This window comes from Sciurus vulgaris (assembly GCF_902686455.1).
Source record: "Sciurus vulgaris genome assembly, chromosome: 16".
In the NCBI taxonomy this organism is placed as follows: domain Eukaryota; kingdom Metazoa; phylum Chordata; class Mammalia; order Rodentia; family Sciuridae; genus Sciurus; species Sciurus vulgaris.
In genome coordinates this window covers 52975054-52989227 of record NC_136477.1, presented here as the reverse complement: position 1 = coordinate 52989227, position 14174 = coordinate 52975054, and the positions used below count along the sequence as shown (strand labels likewise).

Here is a 14174-nt window from a genome sequence, read left to right as displayed (position 1 = left end):
TAGAAAGGAATTGTGTACTGTGTACTATGTTTTATATCTATATATTATATTTATATTTAGCATCATTTGGAACTTCTGAGTTGAGGATATTTAGATGAGGTAACAAGTACGTAAAAAAAAATGTTAGTGGTTTTGGAATTGGGCAGCAAACACTGGAATATTTCTCAGAAGCATGCATGGTGGCTCACACTTGTAATCCAAGTGACTTGGGAGGCTAAGGCAGGGGAATCACAAGTTTGAGGTCAGCCTCAGCAAGTTATTAAGACTGTATCAAAATTAAAATTAAAAAAATAAAAAAGGGAGATGTAGCTCAATGGAAAGGGCTGGGGAGCTAGTCAGTAGTCACTGAGTTCAATCCAAAAAAAAAAAACAAAACAAAAAAAGAAAAAATTCTCTTTTCAGGGAAGCATGATGGAAAAAGTCTAGATTGCCTTGAACAGACTGTTAATAGAAAAATGGACTTTTTTTTTTTTTTTAATTGCTGGGTGTGACAAGCCTGTAATCTCAGGTACAGCTTCTTGAAGGATGGGGCAGCAGGAGAGAAAGTTCCATGCCAGCCTGGGCTTCTTGAGAGACCTCATCTCAAAAAGGGCAGTTGAAAGCTCAGAAGGTAATGAACACATTTTCTGGAAAGCAGAGTTAAGGGAATATGGGAAGGCTCATTATACAGCGGCAGAAAACTTATTTAAACTTTGACCCTCCTGGGTTGTTCTTTTAGTTATCTTTCTTTATTTTTTATTTTTTGTCATTCTACTTCCTGAAAGCTTTCTTCAACTTTATATTTTAAGTTTTTTTTGAATATTTTCTTTCTGCCGTCATATTTTAAAACAGCCTTATTGAGATATCATTAACACATCACACAATTAACCATTTTAAAGTGTACAATTCAATGGTTTTTGGTATATTACATTAGTGATTCTTAAAAATTGTTGTAAAACATATAAAACAAAATTTTCCATTTTGCCAGGTGTGGTTGCACACATCTATAAATCCCAGCTATTAGAGAGAGGTTGAGGCAGGAGGATTGCAAGTACAAGCCCAGCCTTGGTAACTTAGTGAGATCCTGTTTCAAAATATAAATAAAAAGGGCTGGGTACTCAGTGGTAGAGCATCCCTGGGGTTCAATCCTCAGTACCAGGGGGAAAAATTGCCAATCCGACACTTTTAAATGTACAATTCAGTGGCTTATTAATTACACTCAGTGTTGCGCAACCGTAACTACTATTTCCAAAACATTTTCATTACTCTAAATAGAAATTCTGTAATCATTTAACAGTAAAAACGTATCTTTCCCCCTTGTTCCTGGTAATCTCTGTTCTACTTTCTGACTCTACAGATTTGCCTAGATAGTTTAAAACAGGTGAAGTCATATGATATGTCCCCTTTTCCTCCTATTCCATGAAGGGTCATCTATGTAACGTGTATTTCATTTCTTTTTAAGGCCAAATAATATTCCACTGAATGTACATATCATAATCTGTTTATTCATTCATCTGTAGATGAACACTTGGGCTGTTTTTATCTTTTGGCTAATATAAATAATGCTGGTATGGTCATGCATACACAAATTATTTTGAGTCCCCACTTTTAGTTCCTTTACATGCATATTTAGGAGTGAAACTGGTGGCTATTGTGGTAATTCAATGTTTAGCTTTCTGAAGAACTAGAAATTATTTTCCACAGAGTCTGCATCACTTACATGTATGAGGGTTCCAATTTCTCTATGTCTGCATCAGCACTTGTTATTTTTTAATTTTTTTATTTATTTTTGACCACAGCCATCCTAAAAGTTGTACAAGTGGTATCTCATCACAGTTCTGACATGTATTTTCCTAATGATTAGTGGTATTTAGTCTCTTTTCATGTGCTTATTAGCCATCTGTACAATCTCCTCAGAGAAATGTCTACTCAAATCCTTGTCTATTTTTGAATTGGGTTGTCCTGGTTTCGTTGAACTGTAGGAGAAGTTCTTTATATAGTCTAGACACTAGACTCTGGTCAGATACATATGTAAATATTTTCCCTCTTTCATTTGTGGTATTTTTAATTTCTAGGGATTTTTTTATTATGTGAATTTTTAAAAATAGCCTATTGTTTTATTTATGCAGTAACTTGTCATCTCTCTGAAGACATACATTTTCAGTTTTTTTTTTTTAATCTTGAATCTTAGAAATTTTCTTTAAATACTGTTTTATTTAGATAAATATCTGTTTCTATTTAAGAATGAGACACCAAAAAAAGCTAAGTAGAAGCTCTCAGTGCATACAGAGATGACCGACTGGTATGTTTCACAGAGGACCTCCAAATGTTATCTTCAGTTTTTTTTCATTGCTTTGACCATTTGTCAAGAAAATTTCCTGCCTTGCAACTTAGTGAGGAGCTCAGCAATTCAGAAAGACTCTGTCTCAAAATAAAAAATGACCGAGGAAATAGCTTAGAGGTAGATTGTCTTTGGGTTCAATTCTCATTACCAAAAGGGAAAAGAGAAAAAAAAGGAAAATCTCCTGCCTTAGAACTAAAAGCCTGGCTGCCAGTATGCAAGGAGCTACACAAGGAGCTAGGAGGGCCAAAGGGGTTCCCTATTTATTATAACTCCTGATACTATCCTTAGATTTGTCTGGAATCTGAACATTCTTGGGAAGGGTTGAGGTGGTGATTTAAAGGCTCAACTGCTTTTACACTTTCAACCAGTCCTTCTGTTTTTAGACCCACATGTATTTCCACTTTTAGAAGTACCTGGTGTTCTAATTCCTGTGCAATTCTAAGACAGGAATTGGCCTATTTGATAGAAATATCTACTGCAGATACTGAAGCCAGTATTGGCAACTTACCCATCAGTTTTCTAGCCTCCAAATTTTAATTGACACCATCTCTTTGTCCATTAATTTCTTTTTTTTTTTTAAGGGATGGAAATACTTGTGTTTGTCTTTATTTTATTTTATTTTTTGGTCGTTTTTAAATCCCTTTTCCATCCTTTTAGAGGTGTTTTGGGAAGGAGGAGCAGTAGACATTTGTGAACAATCTGACATACTTAACCAGAAGATCTTTCTTTTCCTTTGTTTACTTACCCTTGTATGAGGCATTCTAGGACTTAACAAAAAACAGGGTAAAATCTTCTAGATTCCCTCATTTTTCATCTGGTTGTTACAGTCCTCCTCTTATGGCTTACAGACAAAGAGGGCTGATACACATGACCATTGTTCAACCTTCTGGTGTTTTGGCATCTTTTAATGTTCATAAAGTAACCAGACATAGATAATATGAAGCAGACTGCAGTTCTTTTATGGCAAGAAATAACTAGCTAAAACAGTTCTTTGAGTATACCACTTTATAGCCTTTCCTAGTCAGTTCTTCCTACTGTTGACTCCACATACCATTTTTTACCTACTTCCACTACCCAGTCACAGTGCTGAGAAATAAACTCTTTGAGTTAGTACAAGAAAAAGAGGTATTAATGAGGATATTCTGGCAACCTCAGAAAGCAGCTTTAGGCTGCAGGGCTCACTTTCATCTAGTCAGCAAGGCATCATGCTCACAAGACACAGTGAGGAGACTAGGATCTAGTCTAAAGACTAAAATCTCCTACTCTTTTTGTGTGGCCCTGCATTTCTATGAGGACTGCTTCATAGATTAGGTCATTCACAGTATTTTATGGTAGCTAAGGATCAATCAAGGACAGTAACCAATACTCTTTATCTAAGTGTGCATTATATCTGCTAGAGGACTTGTTAAAATTCAAGACTGCAGGGTCCTACAGACAGAACTTCTGAATCAGTAGTTCTCAAGTGGGACCAAAGGGCTGGCATTTCTTTCTTTCCTTTTTTTTTTAAATGATACTGGGGATTATACCACTAAGCTATATCCCTAGCTCTTTTAAAATTTGTATTTTGAGACAGGGTCTTGTTAAGTTGCTGAGGCTGGCCTCAAACTTGTGATCCTCCTGCCTCAGCTGCCTAAGAAGCAGTTGGGATTACAGATATGTGCCATCGTCCTTGGCTGAGAACTGGCAAGTTCTCAGGTGATGCTGATGCTGCTTGCCTAGAGGCCACACTTTAAGAAATGTCTCAGAGTAACTCCGAAGAAGTTATTTACTAATTTTATATTGCTGGGAAAAGAGTCAGCAACAAAACAAAACAATTCCAAGTATACAGAATTTGGCAGGTAGAAATAACTCAGGTGGTCTCAAATATCTTCCCAGGGTAGCACTGACATTTCCTATTTTCTCTTTCATGGCTTTCTGCTGTTTTTTTTCAACTCTTTCTTCCCCGCCTACCTACATTGTGGTTCTCTTGTTTCTCTTTTATTGATTTTATAGCTTTCTTCCTTTCTAATGTGTTTAAAGCTATAAAATTCTTTCTAAGTACAGCTTTAGCTTTATCCCATAAATTTTAATATGTTGTTTTTCATTTCATTCATTTTAAGATTTTTCTAACTGCCCCTTAATGTTTTCTTTGATCATGGGTTATTTACAAGGGTATTGGTTAATTTCTAAGCCCGATTTCTTTCTGTTGCTGAATTACAATCTATTTCTTCTATTGCATTTGGAGAACAAGTTTGGTATGATTTCCATCCTTTAGTTCTAAAATTTGTTTTCTGCCTAGTATATGATCTATTCTAGATAATATTTCATGTGTACTTGAAAAGAACATGTATTCTACAGTAACTTGGTATATTGTTTGACATGTCATATCAAAGTGGTTCACATTGCTATTTGCGATTTTTGTATCTTCACTGATTTTTGACCTAGTTGTTCTATCAATTACCAAGAAAGGATTATTGGGACTATTATTGTTGAATTCTGTTTCTTCTTTCAATTCTGATACTTTTTTTTTCATGTATTTTGGGACTTCATTGTTAGGTATGTAAACATTCAAGATTATTATTATTCCCAATGTTAGCCACCCCCCTTTTTGTGTGTGTTACTGGGGACTGAACTGGGTGGGTAGGGACATACTACCACCAAGCTACAGCAGCCCAGTCCTTTTTTTATTTCTGAGACAGGCTAAGTTGTTGAGGCTGGCCTCCACCTGGCAATCCTCCTGCCTCAGCCTCAGGAGCAGCTAGAATTACAGAAGTGTACTTCTATGCCTGGCATTATGTTGACCCTTTTATCCTTATGAAATATCCCTCTTTGTCTTTAGTATTATTTCTTTTCTTAAAATCTACTTTGTCTGATAACACAGAGCTATTCCAACTTGCTACAGTTACAGTTGGCATTGTGCATCTCTTTCTCTTCAATTTATTTGTATCTCTGGATATAAGGTAATTTCTTAAAGTACATAGTTGAATCTTAACATTTTAATGTTTGATTGGAAAGTTTAGTCTACTTCCATTTAATGGAATTACTGCTGCTACTAAATTCATGTCTGTCATTTTGCTTTGTTATCTATAATAAGTCATGTCTTTTTGTTCCTCTTTTCCTCCTTTTATCACCTTATTTTGTAACTGTTAAGTATTTTTTTGTGTATCATTTTAATTCTATGTTTTGTTTTATGGATATTTAGGCGTTTCTGTATACAATTTAATGTATTGCCATCTCCTTAATTTTCATAAACAATTTTCAAATTAATGGCTTAATTTATTTTTTTCTTTTGGCATCTGGGACTGAACCCAGGGAAACTCAACCACTAAGTCACATCCCCAGACCTTTTTATTTTTTATTTTGAGACAGGGCCTCACTAAGTTGCGTAGGCTGGTTTTGAATTTGCAATCCTCCTGCCTCAGCCTCTAGAGTTGCTGGGATTGCAGGCTTGCTTTGCACCACTGTGCAGAGTTTATGACTTAATTTCATTAAATGTTGCAACTTTGCCCTAACATAGCTACATTTCTCTTCCTTTGTGCTTTTTATTTATTTATTTATTTATTTTTGGGTGGGGCTGGGGAGTGAAGCCAGGACATTTCTACATGCGAGGTAAGTGCTCTACCACTGAGCTACGTCCCTGGTCTCCTTCCTTTGTGCTTTCTGTCATACACATGACTTCTATAAATGTTATAAAAATAACCTTACAGTGTTATAATTATTGCTTTAGACAATGCAATGTTTTTGAGAGAAATTAAGTAAAAAGTTATACACAGATTCTTTTACATTTATCCACATATTTACCGTTTCCATTGCTCTTCAGTCCTTGTGGTTTTGAGTTATCATCTGGTGTCACTTTTCTGGGTTTGAAGCTCTTTCTTTATTATTTCTTAAGAGTATAGGTCTGCCAGCAGCAATCTCTCAGTTTTTGTTTTTCTGGGAACATCTTTATTGTAACTTCATTTTAAAAGGACATACAAGTCTTGATTCAGTTCTGTCTTTCTTCTCTGAATTTTTTGAATATCATACCACTGCCTTCTGGCCTCCATTATTTTATATGAGAAGTCAGTCATTAATCAAATTGTTCTTTTCTCGTATGTGATGAGTCATTTTGTTGCTTTTAACACTTTCTCCCAGCAATTTGATTATGATGTTCTAAATGTGGTTCTTTTTGTGTTTATCTTACTTGGGTTTTTTGGAGCTTACGAGCTTGCTAATGTTCTTCATCAAAAACATTATGTCTTCAAATATTTCTTCCTCCTCCTTTCTTTTCTTTCCTCTGGGATTACTACTTAGGTATAATCAGGGGACTTGACACTAGAGGTTGCTGCCATGTTTCCATAGTTAGGGGTCAGCTAATGATTTAGTTGAAGGCTGTGCTCAAATACTTCAAAAGGTTTTACCCTTTGCTGACCGATTATGGGGTGGGGGTGGGGGTATGTATCTAAAGATGCAGTGATTTTCAAGCATCTCATGGATTTTGCTCTTGCATCTCCCCCACATATGTATAGTTTTCTAATCAGTCACAAATGTATGAGAGTTTATCTCAGCTCTTCAATGTGTTTCTAATTTCTAGGACATTCTTCAACATGGATCATCACCTTGGGCCAGCAAAGCTGCAAAGATCCTTTCATTTCTGCATCAATCACTTTTAGTTGGCAAAGATAAAGATTCTACCTCTACACTTAATTTACCATCTTGAATGAGTATATCCTTCTGGGACCAAAGTCACCCTAAACCAACAAAATTACTATTCTCACCAATCAGGTTCCTTTCTCTTCTTTTTTGGATATGCCATCACTTATTAGAATTTGCTTCAAATCAATGAGCTTTGTTTTCTTGCCTAAGGGGGAAAAAATCTAAGGCGGAGTTGTGATGCTGACAGCTAATATAACTTTTAGAAAATCTAGGTTATCTATGTGAATGCAAATATTATTAGAAATGATGACTTTTTTAATAAAAAGGCTGAGGCAGGAGAATTATAAGTTTGAGGCCAGACTTGGCAACTGAGATCCTGCCTCAGAATAAAAAACAAAAAGGGATGGGGTGTAGTTCAGTGGTGGGGTGCCCCTGGGTGGTTCAATTCCCAATACTGAAAAAAAAAATTATAATAAAAACTTCTTATTATCAAAAACTTGTAGGGCTGGGGAGATAGCTCAGCTGGTAGAGTGCTTGCCTCGCAAGTGCAAGGCCCTGAGTTCGATCCCCAGCACCGCAAAACAAAACAAAACAAAACAACACAAAAAAAAAACCTTGTAAATTCTGGCAACTGGCTTAAAGTAACATTTTTAGTTTGATATAATTAAAAAGAAACTTTTCAATAAAAACACCATCCTGTTGTATGGCCCAGAGGATCAACCAGGAAAGCCATACTACTGAATGATGTTGAGAATGCATTTGAGTTCCAACTACACCCCTCAAGTTTCCTCTACCAATAATATGAAGAGACATTAGGCTCTCACACTTGTGAACCGACTCTTCCTGGATACACAGGTAACTTTCAATCTTATCTAACCTGATAACCAAACTGATGAAAACATTTTCATCTCATCACGTCTAATGCGTAATAGTCAACACTACTTCTTCATTCTCAGACAGGACTCTTCTCCATGGCTAATTATGAGAACAGCTAGAACAGAGTATAATATTTCTTCATATTTAATAAAATGAAAAGAAACAAACCTCTTTTTTCTTCTTCTCGTTTTAGTTTATCTTCCTCTATTTCTTTTGGTAATTTTTCCTTTTTTTCTTTCTCCACATCATTATGCAAATGCTTTGTGGTATAGCTGAGTGCTGGAGAAAGAAGGATCTCTCCATTTTTGCAGAGTTCATCACGAATTTTAATAAAAAACTGCTGAAGTTCTACTGCATCCTCATATATTTCAGAATCTGTCCTATAACAGCATCAAGAGCATTCATTAAGATATAAGTTGTTTCTTTCAAGTACCTCACTTATATGTTAGATTCTACTAAATCCTTCCTTATGTTCACTATTATAATGGTACTCCCTTGAGGTTTGTTAGAACAGAATCTAAGGTGTCACTTTACTACGGAAAGCCTCATGACTACCTGTTTCCTGTTCCTTGTTCAGCTTGTGTAAAACTAAAGGCCTTAGCATCTTTCCTTGAGGATATGGGACATGCATTGATCAGGTGAAGCAGAAGGCAGCTGTCAGAACCAAGGATTACACCAAGAATCCAAAGTCTAATACTTACTTATATCTAATCTAATCTTTGGATTAGTTTTTATATTCCCTTAATTGCAGATCAACATATTATAGAAAGTATTAAAAAAAGACTTGGGCTATGTCTTTACTTCTTGTCTTGGCTGCTGAGCTAGTAGGTTTTGGTGATTAAGTAAACCTAAACTACAAAACTGTGAGGGCATTCTACAACAGTTATAGGTCCAAGAATTAGTGTAAATTTTAATCTCTCAGGAACAGTAATTCTGGGGATTAGGGAGAGGCAACATGGTGAAAGATGAAATAAAAATCTATGTCATATTCAGAACTTTTCCAAGCCCCTTTCCTCATTTATAAAGTAAGTGGACTGGGCAAAACGAATTTTAGAATTTAGGCTAGAAGAAATCATATTATTATCTGTAATATGCTGTGCTCTGAGGAAGGCAGTGACTGTGCCTACTAAGAATATCAAGGACTAAAAAATTATTCACCAAACCAACCATACACTAATGTCTCATCAGCAGTCACAGAGATATTCTGGTTGGGGGAGCATGACAAGCAAAGTAAACAGAGTGACCCATCTGCTGACACATGCCACTAGAGCATGAGGCTTCACTGAGGTCTCCTAATGCCTCACCCCCAACAGCAAAGGGAGTGGTAAACAAAAACACCCAAACTGGGGATGCAGCTCTGCAGTAAAGCATACCTAGCATATGTGAGGTCCTGGGTTTGAACCCCAGGATGGCAAAAAATAAAATAAAAATTAAAAAAAACAACAACATTGTCAATAATCTAAATGGGTATTTCTGGAGAGGTTTTAAACTTGTACTGGTGATATAGAAATGCTAATACCTATAGGAAAGGAATAAAAATAAAACCAAAGGAAGAAAACCCTAACATGCTATTTTGAAATCACACCTGTTTTCTGAATAGATATATCTTAAGTTTGTTTTTCTTAAATTAACTATAATAGTTTACAAATTATAAGAGGCTGAATGTTCAGTAAATATGCAAGAACAAAAAACTCGAAATGGAAAAGGAACTAACTCTAATTGTCCTCAACTGGTAGGTAATCTTTTAATATGAGGCAGACATTCAACAAAATGAAATAATTAAGTTTGTAAGAGGCTTGTGAGGCTTCCCTTGTCCTTTTCTTCCCTTGGGTTCTTCTTACTTGTAAGGAACTCAGAGCAGTTAATCCAGGAATACTGCCAGCAGATTAGAAAAGCCAGGGTCAAAAGGCATGAAATAGCACTGTGGTACTACCGAATGCTACTGATGGACAAACCACTGGCAAGTCACCTGAGTGAACTTTTCTGTTCTGTTACACTGTTCATATGCTACTACAAATGGACTTCATTGAATTAACGAATGCCTATATCTTCTGGGGTGCTTATCTTCGTTATTGGCTGACACATTTCCACCCATCTTTTCCCTTTTTTTCCAACGGAGTCTCATCGTGTTGCCCAGGGGGGGCTCAAACTAGCCATCCTGCTGCTTCAGCCCTGCTCAAGTAGCTGGTATTCCAGGTGTGTCACCGCACCTGGCTCTATCAATTCTCATCAAGTTATTCTTAATTTTTATTAAGTATTATATGCAGTCACAATATCATTTTCATTCACAAAGATAAAAATGGTATCCCTTATATTTTCTCACAAAGCTTTAGGCATAAGAGAGAAACTGTATCACTATCTCATAAATGTACCCTGGAGCCAGGTGTAGTGGTACATGCCTCTGATCCCAGTTACTCAGAAGGCTGAGGCAGGGGGATTACCAAGTTTGAGGCCAAGTTGGGCAATTTATTGAAACTCTGTCTCAAAATAAAAAATAAAAAGAGGTACAGTGCCCCTGGATTCAATCCCCAAGTGGGCAGGAAGTAGGGGATGCACTTTGGGTTCTACCTTCCAGTCCTCAAAAGCAAGTCAATCATGTCAACAATGGGAGAAAGAAAAAGAGTTCCATTCCTAGAGATAGAAATCCACTTAATTCTGGGGCTGGGGTTGTGGCTCAGTGGTAGAGTGCTTACCTAGCATGTGTGAGGCACTGGGTTCGAGTCTCAGCACCACATATAAATAAATGAATAAAATAAAGGCCTAACATCTAAAAATAATTAAAAAAAAAAAAAAGAAATCCACTTAATTCTTAAACATGTTAATCTATACAACTTAAAAGTTCCTAATAACTCAGGAGAAAAATGCTCTTTGAAAGACCACAGAACTACTCCTATGATATAAATGGGTTTAGGGAAAGAGGGGTAGAGCAGAGTAGTTTCAGACTTACTGACTTCTTCAAGTAAACTGAGAGCAGAAATGGAAGTCTATGTTCCGTGAAAGCAGGGTTTGTCTGTTTGGTTCACTGACACACCCAAAGCTTTCAGAACATACTCATTAGCTGCTAATCACTCAATAAGAACTTGTTGAATTAAAAATCACTTCAGATTTTAAAAGCAAATGTCCCCTTTTCTTTTTATTTCTATCCCTATTGTCAAAGAATGAGCACCATTTCCGAAACACATCATTTAAGGGCCTCTTCAATCTTGTATCAACTCCACTCCTATCTCTCAAATGTAACATATTCATTTCCTAACCCTTCTTTGTGTTTGTTCACATCACTCACCGCATCTGAAATACCCTCTTCTCTTTTCATTTGAATTCCACCCATCCTGACACTACCAGATGCCTCATTCCTTCTTCAGAGAATTCTAGGCCAGAGTTCCTTATCCCACCATCTTTTCTAAATCAGTTGTAACATGATGTCTCATGTCTGGATATTTTCCCTTAAGCAAAAAATCCTGTCCCATTCATCAGATTTCAAGGTTTTAGAACACAGAGCTCAAGGCTCATTATCCATGGCTGTGCTCCATGGACTATCCATGACTGGTAATTATCATCAGCAGCCCTCTGCAGTGAGGAACAAGAGTCACACCATCTACTAGTGTACACCTCTGGGCAACTTTTCTGCCCATGCCTCCAATTCTTCACAAGTAAACTAGGAAGATAATTGCTTACCTAGAAAGACTACTAGAGATTAGAGTTAGAGGTTATCCACAGGAAGTACTTAGCATGGTTTTTCACAAAAAGTAGGTGCTCAACAGAAAGAGCGAACATTGCTTTTTTTTTCAAACTCCAGAGCAAATGCTGGTTTCACAAATTTCCCAGCTGGAAAGACACTGACTGCTAAAAGGTCTAGCTTTCAGCACACAGACTGAGAACTCCAGGAGGGTAGAGTTTGTATGTTTAACTTTTTATACTCTCCCAAGTGCCTCTAAGAGTGCAGGAGAGACACATTGTAATTACTGATTGATCTGAACAGTTGTTGGCACAGATAAAACACAGACTAAAATTAGAATGAAATTTAAATTTGCTTTTTTTAGAGCATTTAATGTCTACAACAAGCTCTTTAAAAAAAATCTTAAGATATAGTTTTAAAAAAATTTTTTAGTACTGGAAATGGTAATCAAATTTATATTAATCTCAAAAGAATAATTCAGAGCTATTTAATTCTTGGATTGAAGCCAAACCTTAAAAGAAAAATTCTATTACAATTTCTAATTCCTACTTAAACTCCTAAGCACTTATCCTTTAAGAAGTGTGTTCTGTGAAAGGCCATATTTTAAGTTTATGCTTTTCACAAGATCTTCAATTTTGTCTTCCATCTTCCCACTGGTCCTACAGATGACTCAGTAGGGTGTTCTCTCCTCCTCATAGAATATACTTGCACTTTTGGCTACCTAGAATTCAGAGTAGCATGTACCAACTATAACCATGTACCTAAGCTGAAATAGTACAGTATTCCTTCATCTGTCTTGCATTAAATACTATACATCTTCAAAAAGAAATGGCTTTGAAAACATACCGATTCATCCTTCTTGCCCTTTCCAATACTTCAAACATATGCTCTTGAAATAAGTCAAGCCGCCGGTAGCGATTATTTTCAACATTCTTCCTAATAATGTCAAAAGTAAGAGGAGGTTTGTTAGGAAAGTTGGGATCCACACCAGGAATTTCTGCTAAGGAATCACTGTAGCATCGTCCCTCATCATCCTGATGACTCATGACTGATACAAAAAGATTATGGATAAGCTCTTGAATCAGCAAGGTCACATTTGGGACATGGGAGTCCTCATCTCCCTCCAGGTCTCTCCGAGTTTCAAGCAGGACTTTGTGCAGGACAAGGGCATCTTTGTAGATCAAAGACTCAGGCTCATTGTATGTACAGGCATTATTAAACATCATGACAAAGTCCTCAACCATAGAGTCTATATCTTGGTACTTGTTGGCCATCATGTGACTTCGAATTTTTTCCATGTCCATGGGCTTTTTAATGGTCAGATAGTAGTCAGGCAACTCAGATCTGGAAGGAAGCCTCAGAAATATGGCACTGAGGCGGCGACCCCTCTTATCAGTATAGTTCTTTACAGCTTCGTAGACTTCATTTAGTTTCTGCTGCATTGGAGTCATGTATTTTGACTTTTTAGGAGAAACACCACTCTTTCTACCTGAAGAGAGACAATTTAATACATAAGATAAAATAAATGCAAATTTATATGGAGTTGTTAGTATAACACTAAGAAAGGGACTTATAAAACAACAACAACAAAACCTGGAAGAAAATTTTATCTATTTTCAGTAATCATACTTTTGATGAGAAAATGTAACTTGTGTTGAGGTAATTGGGTAAGGTGGAATGAGGTCAATAAGTAGCTATTTAATCTAATTCTGACTTTATCACCTCTGGTATCCCTGAGAACTGAGATTTTCATCATGGGAAAAAGAGACAGATGTTAAAATAAGGGACACATTGATTAAAAACCTTGTAGCCTTGAATCTCAATTGAAAGTATCAAATGAGTTTACAATGTATTTTATCTTTAAATATCAAAACACAATTTTTTTTCCAGGGTCTGGCTACTGAAAATCCTAGAAACAATAACCAACTTAATTGCAGTAATCTCAGACTATCGTTTTAAAATGCTAATGTCAAAATACTCATGTGTAGCCCTGAACTTTAAATGGAAACACACAAAAGGTTAGAATCTGGCAAATGGCTGATTCCCAGTCTGGAATATCTTCAAATAATACAAGTAAAGAATTTATCAATAACTTCTCACAATGGTTATGTTAAAAGAACACCAGCAACACCATGAGAGAAGGTAAGTATCAATAAGGACAACTACAATGGGTTAAAACTCAACAGTATGTTTTAATCTAGTAGTTCTTACTGATACAAACGAAATCCTGGGTTAATATTGGAGAATGTTCATAAACTACTGTATTATTCTGAAAACTGGTTAAATAAAAAAGAAAAAAAATCAAGCTTTTACCATTTCAAGAAACAAAAACAAGACAAACAAAAATCTGTACCAATGGGTAGTCAAATACTGGATAAAGCAAGTTTCTCTATGCAGAAGTAGTCCACCTAAATGAACAAGGAAGGATAAAATTAAGCTGGGCATGGTGGTGCATACTTGTAATTCCAGTGACTTAGGATGCTGAGGCAGGAGGACCATAATTCCAGGCCAGCCTCAGCAATTTAGAGGGACTTTCAGAAAGGACTGGGGATGTAGCTCAATGGGAGAGTGCTCCTCATTTTAAACCCCAATACTGCAAAAACAAAAAAGACAGTTAAAACTGCCAATATTTTATACCTCTTTAATGAGTTAAAGAAGCAAGCATCAAGATTTGTTAACAGAAAG

The 14174-nt window shown here is 36.3% G+C and overlaps 1 protein-coding gene across 37 annotated transcripts in view; it reads right to left on the bottom strand.

The window, feature by feature from the left end:
- Positions 1–14174, bottom strand: part of PBRM1 (polybromo 1) — a 99577-nt gene that overhangs the window by 30511 nt on the left and 54892 nt on the right. For all 37 annotated transcript variants that reach the window (XM_079115664.1, XM_079115652.1, XM_079115684.1 and 34 more), the window contains 2 exons: positions 12336–12978; positions 7982–8193 (listed from right to left, as the gene is read on the bottom strand). In XM_079115664.1, coding sequence (XP_078971790.1) covers positions 7982–8193; positions 12336–12978 — 855 coding nt within the window. The remainder of the gene's footprint in view (positions 1–7981; positions 8194–12335; positions 12979–14174) is intronic.